Below are 22,710 nucleotides of genomic sequence, written 5' to 3' on the forward strand. Positions count from 1 at the left end.
GAGATTTCCATTTAAATGGAGGAAAAGGTATTGTCAAAGGGCCCCATCTGCCATCACTGTGAAACTGCAAACAACCCCAACACAGTTGTTGAAAAAAAAGTGCCATAAAACTGCCCTATCACTAAACAGAAATATTAAAAGGTTAATCTTGGTATAATAATATTTCTTTAAGTTAAACATGGGCCAAGTTTTCCCTCCATCTGCTCAGCCAGTAAATTTATGAGACATAAGCTTTGTCAATCTCCTGTTATCAAATTTATGTGCAGATTTCACATTATAACTAATTATAGGTTAAATATTCTTCTAACTGATGCTATTTTTATGCTGGTGACAAAGGCAAATACTGTTTGAAAACGATGTCAATATAATCTAGTTACAAAGGTATACTTTCTAAGGGTAATTATACCCCGCTTTTCCAGCCACAGCAATATTAGTGTCATTTGTTTCATATGCTTAATATTGTTTTGTCATTTCCTTGAATGACAATTATTAGCTTATTGTGTCATGGAAACCATGGAGGGAAAGTATGTGCAAAGACATTGCCCCATAGTGTAAGTACAGGAGAAAAAAATTCATTCATTTATGTAAGAAAAAAACATTTAATAAATGTTCAAGATGCCAATTTCTTGGCATCTTAATAGGTATCAACACCTATATTTGTGAATGCGGAAAAATTCAAGAAGAAGTGTACTCACAAGCAGCGATATTTTCAAATGAAAATGCTTCTATTCAGAATAATTGGCAGATGTTATATACTGTATACTTACAAGGCCCTTATGTGATCAAGAGGACAAAAACTGCTGCTATACCCAGTTGCAGTTAAGTCACTTGCTACAGTATACTACTGCTTGGTTCAAGTAATAGTAGCGGGTAAGTGACCCATGGAGCTTCCTGTTAGGGATGTAGCGAACCTCAAAAAAAAAGTTTGCGAACCCGTTCGCGAACTTACGCCAAAAAGTGCGAAAGTTTGCGAACTTTGCAAACCCCATAGACTTCAATGGGAAGGCGAACTTTAAAACCTAGAAAAGCCATTTCTGGCCAGAAAACTGATTTTAAAGTTGTTTAAAGGGTGCCACGACCTGGACAGTGGCATGCAGGAGGGGATCAAGGGCAAACATTTCTCTGAAAAATACTTTGTTGACACAGCGTTGCGTAAAAACGCAAAAGCAGCCGGCAGACCTAGCGGAAATACGCGGCATTTTTTGCTATTTCGCACTATTAGCACTATGGAAACGGGATTTGCTGAAAAACGCCATGTGTGGCTTGTGCAGCGTTTTTAGGCCGGGAAAAAAGCCACGCGAACCCAAATTGCGAACATACGCGAAAAGTTTGCGAACTTGCGAACACCCGATGTTCGCGCGAATTAGTTTCGCCGGCGAACAGTTCGCTACATCTCTACTTCCTATTTACAGTAAGATAATGGAAAGCATTCACACCTTGCCCTCACTGTTTCATCTGTAAGGCACACAATGATTCAGTACTACTCGGCCAGTGCTCCAGCCATCTTATGGCTGCATTGTTGCACCAGGTCTCTTGTGGCTGCATTAATGCTTTTATATATTCTATCTTGAGGTTTATTTACAAACACAAGCCCTGGTTTTTACCCACAGTGCATTGTTTCCTCACAATTCCAGTGTAATTGCAGTTGTGAGGGGATGTTGAATCTGGCTCAGTTAAGGCTGATGCCACACGTGGCGTTTTTACGCTGCGTATTTTCTAATTCTCTTGGCGGCTGAAAAATCATCATCTATAGAAATAACTTGAAAAGACTCGAAGGAAACCACACAATGCGTAAATACGCTAGAAAATGCCTTACCACGGATTTTACAAGCGTTTGCCGAAATACGCCGTTATTTGCACAGCAACCTATCCCTATGTATACACAAAGGCAGATGCCAGACCTAGCGGAAATACGCAGCGTTTTTTTACTATTTCGAACTGTTAGCACCATGGAAACGGGATTTGCTATGTCACCAGTACTAGGCTGAAAAACGCCATAGTCAGGGGCTGTGTGGCTTGTGCAGCGTTTTTAGGATGAGAAAATACGCAGCGTAAAAACCACGTGTGGCATCAGCCTAAGCTGAAAATGTTCAGGGTTGTGAAATTTCTGGTGCTTGATGTCAAGAGGACATCTGTAATTTTCAAGGTGCCAATGTGCTTCACCTATTGATGCGACCTACAGTAGGAACCCTGGAATTACCTGTACCTTTAGGGCTGCAGTAGCTCCAGTGTTCCTCTGTTTCAATAGGTATTTGCTTGATTCATTCTAGACTGACTTGGCAAACCCATTTGTGCTTGGTGTCAATACACGCAAGAGCTAGGAATGTGATTAGGCACAAATAACTTGGCGTCAATACCCACAACTTTATCAATTTTGGTGTGCCTGCAATAACCACTGCAAATCACCAAGTGTATAGAACCCAATTAATGAATCTACTTATCTCTGAGTCCAAATATTTACTTAACACAAAAATGTTTATTTCCCAGGCAGTAACTATGCTTACTTCTGGGAGTAAAGAACAATTAACGTTTCCCCTAAATTCTAGACTCAGAGCACAGAATGCAATTATTCCTATTTAAACTAAACATGGCCACCAGAATTGAAGTAATCTGATATTAGGGATGCAGATAATTACTATGGATCATAGATTTTGAGTGAGTGCTGCCTTTTCTGAATATACGAATACAGTTTATGTAATTGGTCAGAGCAAATCTTTGATCCAAATGATACATTCTATAACCATTTTAGTCTCAACCCCCATGTATTAAGTACATTTCTGAAAATCTCCAGATAGTCTACAATAGAAATGGCTAGTACTGTACTATACATGCCCTTTAAACTGGCAAAAGGACTTTTTTTGCATTTATTTACCAAAGTCTGCTATACACCCCCCAAAGCATGCTATATACCCCAACATTTTCCCTTCCTTCCTTCGGGCAGATAGTCCCACACTATAGTGTCTACAGCAGATTTCATGTGACTAAAATCTTTTTTTTACTGCAATTCACAAGAATCTTAGTAAAACAGTAAAACTCAAACATTAATGTCTGCCCGGAGGCTTATACATTGCAGGGGACGTTCACTTCTGGACAACTGTCCAAAAATTAGAACGCTCAACTTTTGGTCAGTGTCCAAAAGAGAAAGTCACCTTTAAAATGAGGAGTCTGCAATTTATAAGCCTCAATGTCTTATTTTAAGCACAATTCAGTCTTAGATATTGCTCTGTATTCCTCTAAAGCAAAAAGGCCCATTACTGTAAGTGGTATAGGTGATAAATATTTTTCAATCTATTTTTCAATACAACCCTTTAAAGTGCTGGTCCTGTCTTGAAAAAAGACAAATAAACACATGGAGCATTTTGACTGCTACTGCCATCCGGCAGTTGGAATGCTTCTGGTGTTATTACATGGAAAGTACCCTGGCTGATGGACATGGAGAGGGGACTGGCAGACCTCTACACCATATTGATTTTCCCTGATGAACTTTTATAGCCTGCTTGTAAGACAGTGATGGTTGTAAAAGCTACAAGTTTGCATCAGGACTAAACCTACAGCAATTCGAAAGCAAGCACCTTATTGTTATGTTATCTGGTGTCATTTATCACATTACATCCACAGAATGTACTCATAATTATTTTTAATAGGTCATGAAAACATTATGCTATGCTCAGTATTTTTAAATACCATATTACCATAAAATATTAAAAAATTCAGAAACTCTGAATCTATAAATATAATTTTCAGGTTGGCGAAGCACTTTTTCCAGACATTATCTGTTTCAAAAAAAGAAATAGCACACAAACACGAAGCATATTATATATATATATATATATATATATATATATATATATATATATATATATATATATATATATATACACACATACACACACAGTACCTGTTAATAAAATATTTTCTTAGCTGCTGTTATATACTAAATCAACTGGTTTAAGGTTTGTGTTAGGGCTATAGCATTCACTGAAGTAGAATTATTAAGTAGTAGTCACTGATAATAAAAAAGGGAAGACAAATGACTCCATTGGATACCATGCTTAGTTTAATCTTTGATTTGCTTCCCCTATTCACGTGTTTTATTACTGTTGCATATTGAACTATATTCAGAGCAAGTCTGACAGTGATTACATTAGTGTAGTTTTTTGATGTTTCGCATCTTCTCCATATAGAAAATAAGAGATTGTCTCTAGGGACATCATAAAAACATACAGATGTGTCCCAAGCAAATAAATGACCAAAAAGACATAGCGATTAATGCACCCCTCTTTTGTAAAATATAAAGATATAAGAAGAGTAAGCTCTTTAAGTTGACTTCTAAAATCCTTGTTTTTAAAATAGGTTATACAATAGGGATAATTTACTTACCACATCTCAGTACCCACAAAGCAATAAGGGACGTATGTGACAAATTATATTGCCATAACTGCACTGAAGCAACTGACACAGGCTACTTTGGGAATACAGAAGCTACTGCTTGTTTCAGAATTGGTGGTAGCTCCAGGATTTCTACAAATGTTGGTAGGCGCAATTGCACTCAGAAAAGAAGATAGGCAGTGGTGCCAAGCACAACTATACTGAGATGCATGTTGAAGTAAGTACCTTTTAATGAATGGGATTTTACATGCAACTGACTGCAGAGGAAATTTGTAGCCCCACAAGTAAAGTAAGTAAATTACCCCTACTATTTATTTTCCAAATTAGTCTTGTGACACAAGTGGCATCACTAAATCCCAATTATAACTGTTGATATCACTTAGCAAGAATATTTTACAGGGTATCCATGGCTTTTGTGAATTATAATATTTTAAAATATGTGCTGATTTCTTACAACTAGGGAAAATATTTAAACAGTTTTCATGCCCTCCACTTTGATACATCTTAATTATTCTGGAATATTATAACTTGCAACAAACATGGTGGTAACATACTCCAGTAAAAAAATATTAAAGTATGTATAATACAGCAGGCACCAATTTTGCCTAACACCAATTTAGTATTCATTTTGTAAGATGTGAATATCTGCATTAACAGATTAACTTTAATGCACTTAGTGGGTCATTTTATCAAGGCAATTGCTGCATTTTTTCATGAGAAAATTAATTTGATTTCTTTAAAATATTATACGGTGTTAAAAACATGAAGTGCATTCTGCAGTGATTGCTTGAGAGTTGCCTAAACATTCTGCATGTTATCAGATTAAGTGATTTTACCCTTCTGAAGGGTAATGGAAGAAAAGGAATGATGCTATAATAGTTGATTAAAAAAGACTGCATAATTTGCTTGGTGGTGAGAGCATTCTGCTATCAGGGAGCCTGATGAAAAACTGCCCCCAGTAACAATCTAGGTATTACTCAAGTCATTTCATTATATTATTTTCTTTATTACGGAAGAGGAGTGCACAGGTGGCTGTTTCTTTTTAGCTCTGGTTTAATACACTGATTTAAAATTATACACTGGCAACAATGGAATCATCACCATGACCAATTTTTATAATATACCCCTTTATGAGAAACAGTGTAACCATTTTACTGCCGTAGGAAAAGGAATATAAACAGATATAGCCTGGTATATTATTCTAGTATACCTGTACTTAAATATCATTACAGCAAATTTCCAAATGTGAAAATGATAAATGATTTTTTAGCTGTAAAACTACTTCAGTACTAAAACTTTTTTAAACAGTAAGAAAGTGTCTATTAAAAGAAGAGGTAAAGATAATAAAATATACTAATCTGATGAATTTTGACTTTTTTTAATTCAATACTTATTATTATTATTACATTAGACTGCCCCATTCATTCTGAAAGGCTATTATTAGAAATGCTGTCACTGGGTTATTTTTGTCAAGCTACACCAACTCTATAGCCAGCTTTGCCAGAATGAGTAACATCTATTAGATAATTCTGTCAAACAATGTATTTTTATGATGGAAATTCCTTTTAAATGATTGATTGAACATGAAAACACTCATACGACTCAGTACAAACCCTTGAACAAAGAAAATCAATTGCAAACATTGTCACATATGCTTAGGGATAGGTTACATTAACATAAAAGAGACAGTATATGAACAGGGCTTGTGCTGAACATACTTCTGCCTGTGTTTTAATCAGTTTGTTTTTTGTTATTTCTTGAGCTTCTTGAGCTTAGCAGGAAATCTGCAGCTACCCCATATTTGGTCCTTTATTAGTAGATAATGGCATTCATACTACACAAATACAATCACTCTTAATAATGGACTGCTGGTAAGAAAACAGTCCCAATAAGCATAAAGGGAGTGGGCTATATAGTGGTAATCTTAGCTTCAGTTTCGCCGTAACAATAGGCAAAATATATACAAAAAATATGTTTGGCATAAACCATTTATATATTTATACATACATACAGTATATATATATATATATATATATATAGCAAGAACAAACGGAGCACACCCTATTGAAATTCAAATGCCCAGGGTGCTGGCTAAAAAATATAAAGCAAGAAAAAAGAGCTGCACTCACCAGGACTTGGTAAAAATATAGTAAGTTTATTTAAGCAAAGAGATCCAACGTTTCGAGCACTAACTGTGCTCTTCCTCAGGGAAAAAACTTTTCCCTGAGGAAGAGCACAGTTAGTGCTCGAAACGTTGGATCTCTTTGCTTAAATAAACTTACTATATTTTTACCAAGTCCTGGTGAGTGCAGCTCTTTTTTCTTGCTATATATATATATATATATATGTATATATATATACATATATACATATATATACAATAAGTTGAATGGACAGCACACACTTTAAAGTGCAAAAGGTATATTAAAAGATCAAATTCATACTGTACCCAAAATGTTTCGAGCCCGGCCGGGCTCTTCCTCAAAGCATCTGAGCAGTAATTCATTGAATTTTGCACTTTAAAGTGTGTGTTGTCCATTCTTCAACTTATTGTATATGCAAGGATATTGGAACCTGTTGGGGACGTGTATATACATTATATATATATATATATATATATATATATATATATATATATATATATATATATATATATATATATAGAGAGCAATCGAAAAGACTTCAGCACTCCCAAAATGTCAACAATTGACCCGGGTGCCACAAAAATTTTCAGAATTATAAAATCTCACACACACACCCATTTCCAATGAATAAAATTGCTTTTCCCAAGGTAATACAGATCCTAATGTGGACCAAAACATTAGAAATAAGTAAAAAGTGACACAAAAAGAAGCAATTTTATTCAATGAAGAGTGTTAATTCTCAAGTATAAGGTACTGTTTTCTTATAACAGAGAAAAACATTTTTTTTTTAAACAGTTTAGTTATTTGCTTAAAATGAAGCTTTCTGGATAACAGGTTTTTGGATACTGGACCCTATACCTGTATATGTAATATATTGTAAAATCCAGAGCACTCAGGGGGCTTGTGAAACATATACAGTAAATATAATAATATAAAATCATTTAAACATTAAATAAACCAAATAGGTTTGTTTTGCCTCCAGTAAGGACTGATTTTGTTTTAGTTTGGATCAAATAGAAGGTACTTTTTTATTATTAGAGAAAAAAACAAATTATTTTTCATTTTTTTTTTTTTAAGTATTTGCTTAAAATGGAGTCCATGGGAGACGGCCTGTAATTTGGAGCTTTCTGGATTACTGGTTTCCGTATAATGGATCCCATACTTGCATGTATAATGCAGGTGAAGTCTTCACTCACACAGGTTATAGTCTGGGTGCTCAGTCAATAATGGTCTCTCTCTCTCTCTCTCTCTCTCTCTCTTCTATATATATCTACAATGAATATTTTGCTAAACTAATTTCTGTAGCAGACTGAAGTGATAGATTTTTCTTCATAATATAGATGCAGAAAAGGCTGAACTAGTTTCAACAGGACAAGAATAGCCTTCATAGATACTCCAATAAATTATAATTTCTCATCATTTCTCGATGTACTGGCAAGCACAGCACAATCTGCATCTCAGGCCTGACCTTCTGTCACTGATATAATCCAATTAGCATTTAGCCTGCTCCACTGTGCAACCTCCAATAATGCAAAAAAAAAAAATCTTTGTGCAGTATGCATTATATTTTAAAGCAATATAAAAGAAAAAATGTTTGATTGCAGCTATTTAATCTTTACATGCCATCTATACCTGTCATTAAGAATAGTCTTACAATAGTGTTCCTAATGGTCATAGATGAATGAGCATTTTTACTTAACTTACTCAACTTCAACAGTTATCACCAATATAACCCTCTTTTTCTGAAGGTAAGGGTCAGAGTTATGACAGCTCTAATCTACATAATGTACAGTAGTAACTGCTAGAATGTATTATGCCTTTACAGTTATTATGTATTTGAAAGAAAAAAATGTCTAAAACAAATATCACATGCATAATATTTTGGATGCAAATTATAATAGATGCAAAATTGAGCAACTGTCCACTAATGAGCATTTGCTGAGAAAATGGGTAATAAATAAAGCCTTGGCATTCTAAAGGTGGTTACCTTTGAATGCTAAGGACATGACTGGGACAAACATCTCACTCAATCAACTACTTAAATTCAAATCACAGACACATCAGCCATCTATGCTAAGGCTGCAGCCCAGAACTGCATGTGCCTGCCCTGCACTTCTGCTTACTAAGCTAAGGTTAGGTGATAATAGGAAAGATCAGGGGTTCTTCTTGAAAATATAGCTAGAGGGAGCTGCCTCAATTTAATTGCAATAAGGCAATCACTTGCATTATACCTGCTTGTTCAAATGATCAGGCATGTACACATCAAACCTCTCACTTCGATTAGTGATAATGTACAAATGACAAATTAACCACCTGTTTTGCCAGCTAAAAGCCTCCAGTTTCCTCTTCACTTTCTTGTTGGTTCCCCAACAGACAACAGATACATCTGTATGACTATTAATTTTTATGTTGAATTACAAAGGTGTTAGAACCAGGCAGCAGATATTTTGTGTGGCATGTAATGCGAGTTGACACCAGTTGACAACTTTTTTCTACCTATAGCATACAATCAATTTCTTATCAACACAAAAAATTCATCAGAACTGATTAAAATGTGCTCTAGATTTCCTGTTTATTCAAGGGCCAACCAGCACATGTGTATGTCTTCTTTACAGAGTACATGATGTGAATCACTCTCTTTTCTTTTTCATTTTGGCATTTTCATGTCCGTTTTCTTGACTTCATATGAGGTCAGTTGGCACTTTAAGTCTTATTACTAGGAAGAATATTTATTAACATTGGAGACAAACATCCCCAGTGATATTTCCTGTATCAGAAATTAGATTAAAATGGTCACCTACAAGTTAGAAAACAAAAGCAAAGATTTGATTGGTTGCTCTGGGCAACATCATTTGTGATGTTTGTCTCCAATGTTAATAAATACACCCCTAAATCTCAGATAAGCTCTGCAACTGAGGAAATGACTTAAAGCCTACAGAACAGTTGCCTTTGGGATGCACCCACTCTTACATATACATAAGAAATTTGCATGATACTAACAGTGTAAACACAAAACAGTAGGGGGTCATTTGTAATGAACTCAGGTTGAGGTTATAGAGCCCTAAGTGAAGGGGATGTTCCCCTCTTATGGTTCATTTAACATGTTCTTGCACCCAGGTTCTTACATCTGCCAGCACACCCTAACTTTCATGTCTGAATGTGCAAGTTATTCAGATGGATAGGGAGCAAGAAGAGGATGTCTATGTGCCAATTCCTTCCCCTCCCCTCATCCACATCAAATTAATACAGAGATGCCAAACTGTGGGGCAGGTGTCAGATGTGCAAAAGACAGTAGTTTGCACAATGGTTTCCAAAAATGTGCAAAAAATGTTCCCTGCAATTTGTAAATGAGGGCATTATAGATAATAGCTACATCAAATGCCATCATTCTTTATCAAGCAAATCTTAGAGTAAGAGTAAATACCAGCAGCATCTAAGACATTCTATGCATTTAGCTACTAGGAAACATCCTTCTCCTTAAACAAAACAGGGATTGTCTGGCCAACCAGTATATTGCAATACATTTATGTAATGTCTTAAAGCCCTATATATATTGATAATGGGTGAGTGCAGAGAATCTTGTTTCTGTCTATATAAATAGCAACAGGATCAACTCATTTAAAGCTTCTATACAGCTCTAACAACAGATAAAATAAATTTAACACAAACAATCTCTGTACTGAGACATACAGTAATATCTATGGAGTAGAACATTGATATTATCATCCACAACATTTCATGTTCTGGCCACAAACAAAACCAAAACACACACTGAGAAAGACATGATCATAGAGTATTTGCATCTTGCCGTATGTACATACAATGCAAACACAGTTATTAAATCCATATCATAAGCTGCAAGTTAAGATAGATTTCTAAAACCTGAACATAAAAGCAGATAGGGTTCATCCAATTTTAAAATAGATGTCTATTTAATATCTGTCCATCATAGGATAGCGGCTTATGGTTCCACGAAACAAATCTATTGTGTGGAGAACATACTCTTAATCCTATTGTATATTTAAATGGCCTTACATATCCAATTCCTAAATAAAAATATGGAGAGAAGGAGTCTCTTGACAGCGGTATCCTAGGGAAAAGAAATGGATAGCAAATTCAACAAACTAAGCAGAAATGTAATTAGAATTGATATATGATTAAACTCTGATTAAAATAAATAAATAAAAAAGGGGGGGGGATTAACATCAAATTGGACCCGCTTCAATAAATTCACCAGCAAAGTCATCAAATCCACTGTGTGTGTGTTTTAAAGCTGTACATTTCTAGAAGAGCTTTGTGATTGATTTCTTAGTGTGTGGTGATGTATTACTGTCTAATGTAACACATGCTCACTGTCTGCCCTCAGGGAGCCACATGCAAATTAGACAGATCTACTAATCAGATTATTCTGGGGAACAGTATGCTTCTCTTATATAGAGCCAATTGTTTTTACTTAGGATATGTGCATGCATTTTAGCTGATGTCCTTTCCCATTACTAGCAGCAAGAAAATAAACCCCTTCTGTAGCAGACAGCAAGTGTCAGAAAAGCCCATTTTTGCTTCTGCTTGATTACTTATATAACCATTGTTGTGTCCTGGTTACACAAACAGAGAACAGCTTCCTCTCTGACTGCACTGATGCACTAATTAGGCCTGGGTGCTGAGGCACAATTTGCAAATAACTGTATTAGTATCTGAAATTGTTGATGCCATGTGGTAAAACGGCTACCCATTTACAACACCTATTTAACACAAAGCTGAATATAAAAAAGTATTTTTGCAAAAGGGTGTGAATATAAAATTATTTCCACATGTTCTGTTTAACACAATAAAAACTGGGTATAGAAATAAAAATAAAAAAACCCACATAATTATAAATAATAAAAATAATTTATACTATACTCAACTTTCAATGAAGCAATTAAGTCTAAAATTGGAAGCACATTTCATTAAATGTGTGTATATGTATGTACACATATATATATACATGCATATATACATATACACACAATGTGCAACTAAAGGCATGGGTTCGATCATCTGGAGTTCTTGCAACCTCGTGTTTTATGGATAAGGGGTTTCTCCATAATTTAGATCACTTTCCCCTTAAGGCTACAAAAAAAAAAAAATATATAAAAAATTGGATTGTTTGAAACAAGAATGGATTTAGGCTTCTTAGTTACCATCAAATGCAAAGCATTCTTGTTATTACAGAGAAAAAGGAAGCCATTTAAAAATAAGGGCATAAAAAGGGCTCTGTGGAGAATGGTATTCCCAAATTTCTGAGCTTTCTGGACAATAGGTTTCAGCATTATATATGAAATGATTGTGTATAATTCTGATTGCACTGCAAGGATGAATCATTATAGCTATACAGTATTATTTCTTAAATACAAATAAATTAAATTCCAATTCATGTCAGTTATCTCAAAAATATATAAGAATTGCCTTGAAAAATTAAAAGTTATGTATTTGTAAATGCAGATTCAAAAATAGGCAATAGCTAGATAGGTGTCACTGGCCATCAGGTGTTGTAGCTACTTCATTTGGTATTCTCAGTTTATTTACCTTTTAAATATAAAATTGTGTCACACACTAGATTTACAGAAAGGAGAAACACTAAATATTAGGCAACATATTTTTAAAAGGAGCAAAAAAAAAAAAAAAAAAACCGCTACAAAATATTTCAAATAACTAATTTACTGATAAAGATTGGAAAATTCTACTACAGTGCTCCCACGTTTTTCTCCCTTTGCTAAAATGCACTAAATATTCATGAACTTTCCAATCCTAAATCCTAACTATGAACACACTTTCATGCATGAAATGTACAAATATTTATTTAGAACTATACACTGATATTAAATATCTATTTATCCATTTTCTGTGGCTCTAATGGATTACACATGTTCTGTATAAGTTATGAATGGAATACAAAATACAAAGATAAGCCATTTTACATGTTCTCTAAGCCTCTTTTTGCTTAGTGGTGAACCACAGCCAGAAGCAGTGAATATAGCCTTCCAATTACACTTAAAATTTGCAAGTAAAGTGGGCTGGAAGGAGCATAAATAGATGTTCCTCAGAAACACACTATACTGGTCTAGCAGCTTACTTTTATTCAGTTACTTTCCATTATTTGGCTTACCTGGCTTTATTTAATCAAGTAAAACCAAATGATACAATATGTGTTTGTAAAGCATATAACTACTGCCTATATTAGCAACAAATTTCTGTGTGTTTTGAGGTCTGTGCATATTATATATATTCATACACATAATGTGCCTTATAGGCATTTCTGTATATTTTAAACATGTGTGTTTACATATACACACACACACGCACGCATATACTGAACAATTAGGAGGGGACTACAAAACAGCCACATGTTTGAAGCCAAGTACAGACTTGCTTATTAGCAGCACAAAAGAAAAAAACAGCGCATGTTAAAAAGCACCACCTGTTGTCTCTACTGACAGCCAGAAGCTTAAGTGACCAATGTGTATTCAGCATTTTCAGGAAACTGTTATTTCCCCATCCACTGTGGGGAGTGAAGCAGTACTTTCCTTCTATAGTGCAAATATTAACATGCCATGTTGATTAAACCCACATATTTAATGGTAGATGGGTGTAGACATTGGGTAGAAGTAAAACGTCTGAATAATTACATTTTTTTATATAAATTTGGTGCCTACAAATAAAAGTTGGCAGGAACCTTCCAAGTTATATTTCTAAATAAAAAACAAGAAATAATAACGGTGTCTCATTACATAAGACAATATACTTTAAATACCCTTACCAAAAGCAAGATGAGTAGGTTTAGAGGCTAATACCCCCTAGAACACAGTAAATACCTTTCACTACAGATAATGAAAAATTCATGCAATGTAAATGTGGCCATTGGGATTCGGAAATACAATTTCATAAAATGACTCTCCCTCCCTATATGTGTAATTCACTTCCAAAGCTTTCTGCCCCACTTGATCCTCGATTGCACTCTGTATCTTTCTGGTGGGAATTGGATTGCCTAATCTGGCCCTAAACATCACAAAGAAAGGGCCACATCTCCAAAGAGCTTAATTGCATATTACTCCAATAAAGCAGAACAGTTATACTGTAGCAATACTCACAGTGTGCTTTACAGTATTCATACTGAAATATAAAGGGAGTGACATATAAGCCACTTTCTTTCACAGTTTAAAGAGCCTAAGCTTGCCTTAAAAGCTTGTGGCCCAGTATAATTCAAATTAAAAGCACTCAAATCTTTCTGTGTTGTACTTGCAAGGCAAGTTACTAGGATATGCTGCCAATTATTCTTGGTCAGATACATAACGGAATAAACCCTGGGAACGGGATCCATTTATAACAGCACACAAGCAGCACTAATTGTACAAATGTACTACTGGCAGCCGCCGAAAACTCTTTTTTTATTCTGCTGCACAAGCCTCAACCCAGGCAGCAAATGCTATGAAGGGCATAACATAACACGTACACTTCTGCTTTGTTTGCCTAAGTGCATTTACTGTGCTTGATCCTCTGTGGTACAGTCATTAACTCAATATTTCCAGTAGATTCCTTATCCCATAGCTTTAATAAAAAATCAGTAATGTTCCCAGGATATATTTTGTAGACAACAGATTGTGCTCTATATGTTAAACAATTCAAATGATTCCAGTGTTATCTGTAGCAGCGAAGTAATATATTTTATATAAGGACTGGAAGTCCCCATGCCTCCAACAATTAGTAGCTGGGGGCTGTCTGACATCTCAATGTTACATATGCTTCACACACTCGCTTGATTTATGACGAAAGGCAGCAAAGGTTTCTGGGTTCTCTCTTTATATTCCTCCAGGAAGCAACAACTGTCATAACAAGCCTGCGTGATGGACGGAGTTTACCTCAGCTCTGGGTAAGCAAGGGTGCATGTATTTAGGATATGTTTAAGCAAAGTGGAATACAGCAACAGCTAGATCTCAGCAGCAGCAGCTCCCTGCCATAGAAATGACCTTCCCATAAAAAGGGACGGCTGAAACTTTATTCTCAGCACAGCTCAACTGCTGGGTATATTTAGAGTAGGGAGCCTGAGTTTTGCTCTCTTGCAAATTCCCAGAGCTGCAAAGTAATGCACTTGGATTTAGGATCAGCAGCCTGTCCAGTGGCAGCCAAACAGGTGTCCTCCAATTTCTATTTAACTACAACTCCCAGCAGCCTTTGCCAGTTTTCACTGGTCAGCAAAATCTGAAATTTGCAGTTAAGCAGATGGAGGGCCACACCTGGCTTTGACTCCACTGAGCGTATCTCGTGGCTAGCATAGAAAGCAAATGGAGATATGGGATAAGCTCAGGCTGTATTCGTACAATAGCAAAATATTCTCACACCCATTATGCTGAGGTAGAAAACAAAGTTATTGTGCATAAGGACAGCAAGAGCTGACTATTGTATACACACGCATACACAGATACATATACACACATATACAGTTATCTCTTTAGCAGAATTGTTACACTTTGCTTCATTTAATGAAAACCTTGTTGCACCAGCACTGAAGGACCAGAAGTCCAGCCAGGAGAAGTGCCCGTGATCAAAGAGAGAAACTCCGGTACTCACGTTGATGCGGAGGGAAAGTATTCCTCAGATGAAGGGCATATCAGCAAGGACTGGAAAAGTGTGAGACTAAAGATTAGCAACCAGGAAGCAGCCATCTTCACCATCTAACGGGCAGATCCCTATCCAGAGCAGGAATAATGGAAAATAACAAACAGAAGCCTGTAGAGTACATACAGAGCCAAGGACCCAGTGCTTGTTACTCTGGCAGCCAGATCTGATCAGCCGCCATCAGTGTTACTTTAGTAACAGATCTCACACTCTCCCTCTCTCCGCTTCCTTTTCTGATTTATTCCCCTGATGGCAGAGAGGGGAGGGAGAGATGGGGAAGTTGCAGGGAGGAGTAAGAGGAGGGAGGCTCCTGGATATTTTTTTCCTTCTGTTCCCTGCATTGATCAGAGGATGGAAAGTTAAAGAGCAGCATGTAGAGCTCACTGACAGCTGGCAGACCACTCCTATGTTGTCCATATTAGGGGATCGTCAAGTGCCTGGATGAAACCCCAGGCTCACACTGAACACTGTATTATATCCTTACTGTATCCAGACAGACTGGGGGCCAAGGAAAAAGTGGCAATCTCTGCCCCCCTCCCAGACCAGATGACATGATAAAAGGTGAGGCGTGGCAAGGAACTGATCTAATCATAAACTGCTCTTATAGTTTTCTGCTGTGCATACTACAATAAACATTTAACTATACCCCCCTTTTCCACCCTAACAGGTGCCTCTGATGCGTGCCCATAGTTCCAGCCCTGGATCCTGGTACCTGACAAATATCAGGTGGTGTTCAGCAGAGTTTTCAGGATCTGCATCAAACTAAAATGAATGTTCATATGGGATCCAGATCTTAATAGCAAATGATGTCAGAACTAAAATGAGAATGAACTATGGCTAATTCCTCCCCTCTTTCTTGAGCACGAGGGATGAATGTTTAATGTAAATGGCAATTGACTCAGACTGCAACTCCCATCTTTCTCAGCCATCTGCTTAAAATCATGTAAAAGTCTCTACATTATAATCCCTTTTTACAAGAATAGCAGCAAGTATCTTAATGTACAACCAAGTCACTATTTAATAGGAAAAAACACATTCTAAAAGAGAAATGGAATTGGACTGAAGCATAGGTATTAATGTTGTGGCTGCACAGCTCATTCATCTATAATATATTGCATTATATGAACACGATATAACATTCTCCACAAGAGCATTTTATCTGTTGTCTGTGGCTCTGCACTTTTGGCAGAACTACAACTCTCAATATCCTGCAGAAGTTCAGGAGCTGTACCTCCATTTCACATTGTTCTAACATATGTAATCTTCTTTGCAGATCTTGTAGTTTTTCTTATTAAAATTGGACATACTGGTTGTTAAATACTCCATCCAGGGGGAAAGCGTATAATGTACATATATTCTTTATTTGATTCTAAGCTGACAGCTGAGAATCATGGGAGGTTTGACAAATTCTAAGTATCTACATTACAAATCCTCCCTTCCCACTAAAGACAAAAATAGACCTGTATCTGAATGGCTGGGTGTGATTATGGATGAATCATATTTGGGGCAGGAAGGGGGGGGGGGGGTAAGTATTACAGTTATTATTACCATCATTATTACCATCTGTCTAAACCATTTAAAAAATCTTTATAGTATAAACTTTTTTTTATTGCAATGAGTAACAAGTATTTTAAAATGACACATGCTACACATACTTATATGAGGTCCAAATACTTAGATTAAGGTTAGTTTGACATAGTTAGACATAGACCTCATATATAAATGTAATATAAAATGGCTCTAACTGCTCTCCTTTTGTAATTATTTTTCTCTTTAGCTAATGGCAGATGAGTGGTTACGTCCAGTGATGTAGATACCTTTGTGGAGAAAAGCCAAATCTGCTGCCTTAAGCACAGGATCGGCCTGTGAGTGCTCACACAGAGCGGATTGTAGAACAAAAATGCTTACGTCAGCATTTTCATGACAAAATCCACCATTTGCCTAAGGCCCAGCAACTCTCCCTTGCCTCCTAGGGATTAATAATTGGATTTCAAAGCTAATAATACAGTGATCTGCACTTCCAGCTGGCTGATGGCTGAAGATGATGGAAGTTGTTGCTTTTTCCTTTTTTTAACTTCAGGTCTGTGTTCATAATCAGTGTCTCAACAGCTTTATCTGGAAAAAAGCAAGTATCAGTCTGAAACATCTGTTTCACAATAAACTTTTCTGACACTTGAAGATGCATTCATATTTACACTGTACACTTGAAAGGGAGCAGGGAGTATAATTGTGTTTGTAGAGGCAGAGCTGCCTTCATGGGACAGGAGGAGTCCAGTTAGTGGGCCCCAAAGACACAAAGGTCCAATTTGCTTGCAGTAAAGAAGTGGGTCTTGTAGGGTGGGAGAGGTTTGTAAGTTATGGGTGTGACTGAATGGCTTTATGAATAAAAGGTGGGGCATGGCCAGCCATGTTTTTAATTGGGGCCCCAATCTACTTCATTTGTATGGTCTAACACCCAGGTGGTCAGTTGACTACTTAAACTGACCTGCTATGGGTGAGGGTCCTGGTAAGAAGTAGTGTGGGTCCCCATGATTGGAGGTATTGGTTTTGTTGTCCCAAGGGGTGATTTACTTCATGCTGGGGCCATGGTACCACACCCAGTGAGATGTACAGTTGCAAATTAGATTAGTTATTTGTGTGAGCATGGCAATTGTTCTTTGTTCTCCATGTGAATAATTTAGAGTTGCGTAAAAAGTTTAGAAATGATCCGCCCCATGCCACAGAAGTAGCAATAAAGCTCCAGCACTGAGCTAAAAAGAAGCCCTATTCTTCCTGCCTGCCCTATAGCAGGTGTAAGAACAGGGCTGTCTTGCATTTGCTACCCCTGTGCTCTACACTATTCCCCAGACACAAGAGCACTAAAGGGCTGGATTGTGTGCCCCTAAGTGATTTAATACTCATCTGAAGCATAACGAAATTGCTCCCCCCAGACTGCTAATGCAGTTACTCTGTGCCACACGGAGACCACACATCTATACCATAATTATACACAGCAGCAGTGTTTTATATTAAGTGCAAAAAGGTGCTCTATTTAGTCATTCAAAGGTATCTAAACTGTCCTGGCTCCTCTCAATACTGGGCTGTAAAATCAGAGTGCTTGGCAGGTACCTAAACTAGCATCCCATTGCCATTTATTTATACAGTTCCAACAAGTTATGTAGCACTTTTCAACAATTTAAAAACAGATTACAAAGGGTCCTGCTTAAAGAGAATTTACAATCTGAAATCACAGTAAAATCAGATACAGTACAATGATTTGTTACCTTATCAGAGTAAGGTTTCTCTCAGGTATTACATGGGCTTTGTATTCCAGTGTCAGAAGACATGTGCAGTCATCCACAGCATTCCTAGGACAGTATTTGCAAGTGTACCCCAAATCCTACAACACTAGAGAGTACATGCCCTGTTGGTGGGCTCAGAACTAGCTCCACAACCACTTATAGAAACAATGGCAGACTGTAATTCTAAAGAGGGGTTTGCATGTGTTAGCACTACAGCTCCAAAGACCAATGCTTAGTGTCTTTAGAAAAGGGTCTATTGAAATTTTCAATCAGTGCACCTGAGCACACAGCTGAGGCACATTTAGCTTAGTGGATTTTAAAAACAAATATGAGCCCCTTTTTACCAAGCTAGGATAGAAAAAAACCTTTTTTAAATGACTGGTTTACCTTTTATTAGGGGTGGGTTGTTAAATCCTTGAAAAATCAGGGGACATATTCAGATGTAAGAACCCGGGCAATAACAAAGAGACATGTCTCTGTGTATTTCTTTTTTTCTCCCAACAAAACTAGTTCAGAGGAATGTGTTTCTGGGTTTCACTGCATAGGCATGATTTAATGTTTTGTTACCCTTTGCTTTGAATCAAAATGTAAATGCAGTGAAGGCAATACTACAGAAGCTACTTGGAGATATATATGTGTAGAACAATGTAGAACACCACCTGCACTACAATTTGTAATCTGCATGTCGTGCCCCATAGAAAAATAAAATGCAAAAAGTTACCCTACTAAAAGTAGTCAGCAAGTAGTTGCTAATTTATGTTCCTTAACTGTAAACCTGACTATGTCATTAGTAGGATTATCAATATCTTAAGTGCTCGTACTACTAACATTTCTTCCTGTGCTTCCTTGTGGTGACTTTCTACTGCATTTCACTGCAGGGAGCGCAGAAAGAAACGCATCCCACTCTTACTAATGGAGCTGTACTAACACAGGCACATATAATCACTACATGCAACTTGTTGCATTTCACTGGCATTCAGCGCTTACAAACGCCTGTGTACAACCCCATTAGCAAGAATGGGATGCATGCTCCCCTCTGGTAGAAGGTAGGAGAACGTCACCCTAGGGGAGCACAGGAAGAAACGTTCATTTGTATGAGCCCTAATATGTGAATGGCTGAGCTTGTGCTTAGTATTAAGCCCAAATACATTGTGCAGAACACACTTGGTTTACAACATGGGTTACTGCCAAGGCGCAAATTGTCCCAGTGTTTATAAAAGAGAATCTAACGATTTGCCCTGTGCTTATTAGGTTCTGATAAAGAATCAGACCATTAAAACGCCTGACAGTAAATGCATGTCTCAGTACTAGCACTCATTTTTAAGCACAGTTAAATTTAATCCTCATGATAGTGGCCCTTAAATTATGTGTTTATTTTTGTTGTTCCTAATTTTCCAGAATTAAATGCATTTAACTCAACTCTAGGGCCTTTAAAACATCAGCATTTCACCTTGCGTTCCACCAGAGTGGGGCACAGGACGAAATGCAATTCATTCTTTCTTATCTGCCAGTACTGACACAGGCGCAACTAAGCACTAAACACAGGTGTAATGCAGGAGAAATGCCCATGTGTATGAAACCTAAGGCTAATGTCAGACAAGGCGTCTGGCGTATATTTTCGGCAAGCCAAAAATTGCTTGCCGAAAATATAGCCATCTGCCTCCTACCTGTGCCTGCACATTTAGCCGAAATACGCATAAAAACAAGAGAAAATGCAAAGTCTCGTGTTTTTATGCGTATTTCGGCTACATGTGTCTGCACCCAAGTGTATCTCATTCATTTGGGTGCAGGCACAGGTAGGAGGCGGATGACGATATTTTCGGCAAGCGATTTTCGGCTTGCCGAAAATATACACCAGATGCCTCGTCTGCCATTAGCCTAACAAAAGCCCCGCCACCATCTATTATTTATTCATCAGCTGCCCAGTTTAGAATTCCAGCAGCTATCTGGTTGCTATGGTCCAATTTACCCCAGCAACCAGGCAGTAGTTTAATGACAGACTGGGATATGAAAAGGAGAGGGCCTGAATAACAAGATTAGTAATATGAAGCAACAATAACATTTTAGCCTCATAGTGCAATCATTTCTTGACTACCTGAGGCAGTGACCCACATTTGAAACTGAAAGAGGCAGAAGGAAATAGTTAAAAAAAACTATAAAACAAAAAAACTTTACATTTGTAAATTTAAGAAAAAATTTAGTATGTTATAGAATGCCTTTTTCCTAGTAACTTTGCAATTGGTTTTTATGATTTATTTTTTATGGTTTTCTAGCTAAAAACTATTTCTCTGGGAGGCTACAATTTTATTATTATTGTTTCTTTTTCTTACTTATCTTTCTATGCAGGCCCTCTACTATTCATATTCCCACTGCTTGGCTGCTAGGGTAAATAAGACCCCAGCAACCAGATAGCTACTAAAATACCAAATGGGGAGCTGCTAAACAAAAAGCTAAATAACTTAAAAACCATTAAAAAAATAAAAAAATGAAGACCAATTGCAAATTGTCACAGAATATCAATGTCTACATCATATAATATTAAAAGTGTATTTTAAAGGTGAACTACCCCTTTAAGAATATAACATTCTATAGCATACTAAAAGTGTTTTTTCATGAAAGGACTATTTCAATATTTTCTGATGCCTGATGTTCTCCTTTACCTGATGTAGCAAAAGAGTGGTCAGTGTGACCCCTGATAACCCACAGCTTTTAAGCCTATTTCATCAATACCTTGTTATTAGTATAAATAGCATTAGGATTGCTTTGCAGGAAATCATTCAACAAATGAACTTAAGGGACTGAATGTTAATCATTAAACCAAGGAGTTTACCTCCCCCAACTGTCACCCTCATTGTACTTATTTTTTCTTGCCTGTACTGCAGGGTAATAGTATTTATCTCCAGTGTAGGTACATTTATGTTGACACCAGTTGTCTGGTCAATGGAAGTCTCACCTCAAAGTAGCTACAATCAGTAGCTACAATTATCACTTGCTGAGTCCCTTGACTTGATGGAGTCCAGTGCTTCTGGTGCAACTTTAATTGGTAAACAACTGCAAAAACTTGTGAGTTGTTGATTTAAGTCTTTTATATTATTAAAGATATGTCAGGTTCTCAGCATATATTTAGAGAAAACCACTATCCTTAATATTTTGTTATTGATCTCTTCCAAGCAGAGGTCTCTGATTCCATAGGTGAAAGGTAGTTTGCAATGTGTCTAGGGGGTAATTCCCTCTGTTTACCATTGCTCACACTAAATGAAAGGAAGTAGAAGAAGATGCAAGGATAAATGAGCAGGGCTGTGGTTGCCTTGGGCTGGTACAGAAGCCCAAACATAATGTACATAATTCCTAGTGTACTTCTTTAGTTAAGCTTTAGTTTTTATTTAACACTTAGTTACACAATTAAGGTTTATTACTCATTATAATTATTTTCAGTAATTTTTACTCACTCTTATTACTGTTCTTTCTTCTATCCTTACTATCAGCCTCCAGTGTCATGCCAGGTAACACATTTCCCTCTTCAGAGCTGAGCCCACGAAAACAGCTTTGCCAGGCACTTCTGATGGATCACAACACCTTATTGATCTCTGCGGAATACCCCAGGGGCTACACTACTTTGGTACTCCACACTTCAACCCTAACTTGCAGGGTACCAGCTGGGAAACTACTCCCACTCACTCCTTGGTGGGGCTTTTAGCTGTCCATACTCACTGCCCTAAACTTTCTCACACTACTACATGTGCTATAACACACCTATTCTATGCTGGTTAAACTTTCCTTTACTGAGTATAGGTCTTCTTTACAGGTGCCTCTCCAGTAGATGTTTCTCCCATGACTCACAATGGCCCCTGTATCCTGACTCATTTTATACCCTCCTTGCCACACCCTTCTAGAACTTTTTAGGAGTTTCCTTCTTCTCTCAAGCTCCCTTTTGTGGCTGGACACTATAACATCTATCTAATTTAACTCTACACTACCACCCACTGGCCAGACATATTAATTACCAAACTAATTTTGTTAAAACCCCTTTTATCCCCTTATATGTGTAAAGTTATGTGTGTGTATATATACTGTATATATATATATATATATATATATATATATATATACTTAAAATTATTACATATACATAATAAATATATATATATATATATATATATATTTATTTATTATGTATATATTTATTTATTATGTATATGTAATAATTTCAAGTTTTTTTTTAGCAGGTTTCCCATTTTAGT

General features: G+C 36.7%; 1 protein-coding gene and 1 long non-coding RNA gene across 2 annotated transcripts in view; one reads left to right on the forward strand and one right to left on the reverse strand.

Moving 5' to 3' along the window:
• cacna2d1 (calcium channel, voltage-dependent, alpha 2/delta subunit 1) overlaps positions 1-15,435 on the reverse strand; it is a 309,871-nt gene extending 294,436 nt beyond the window's left edge. The window contains 1 exon segment of the mRNA NM_001097269.1: positions 15,141-15,435. Coding sequence (NP_001090738.1) covers positions 15,141-15,235 — 95 coding nt within the window. The 5' untranslated portion in view covers positions 15,236-15,435.
• A 99-nt stretch (positions 15,436-15,534) lies between these two features.
• LOC116409748 lies at positions 15,535-19,101 on the forward strand. The gene is made up of 2 exons (XR_004222001.1): positions 15,535-15,749; positions 15,856-19,101. It is a non-coding gene; the product is annotated as an uncharacterized LOC116409748 (long non-coding RNA).
• The last annotated feature ends 3,609 nt before the right edge of the window (positions 19,102-22,710 follow it).

This window comes from Xenopus tropicalis, chromosome 3 (assembly GCF_000004195.4).
Source record: "Xenopus tropicalis strain Nigerian chromosome 3, UCB_Xtro_10.0, whole genome shotgun sequence".
NCBI lineage: Eukaryota > Metazoa > Chordata > Amphibia > Anura > Pipidae > Xenopus > Xenopus tropicalis.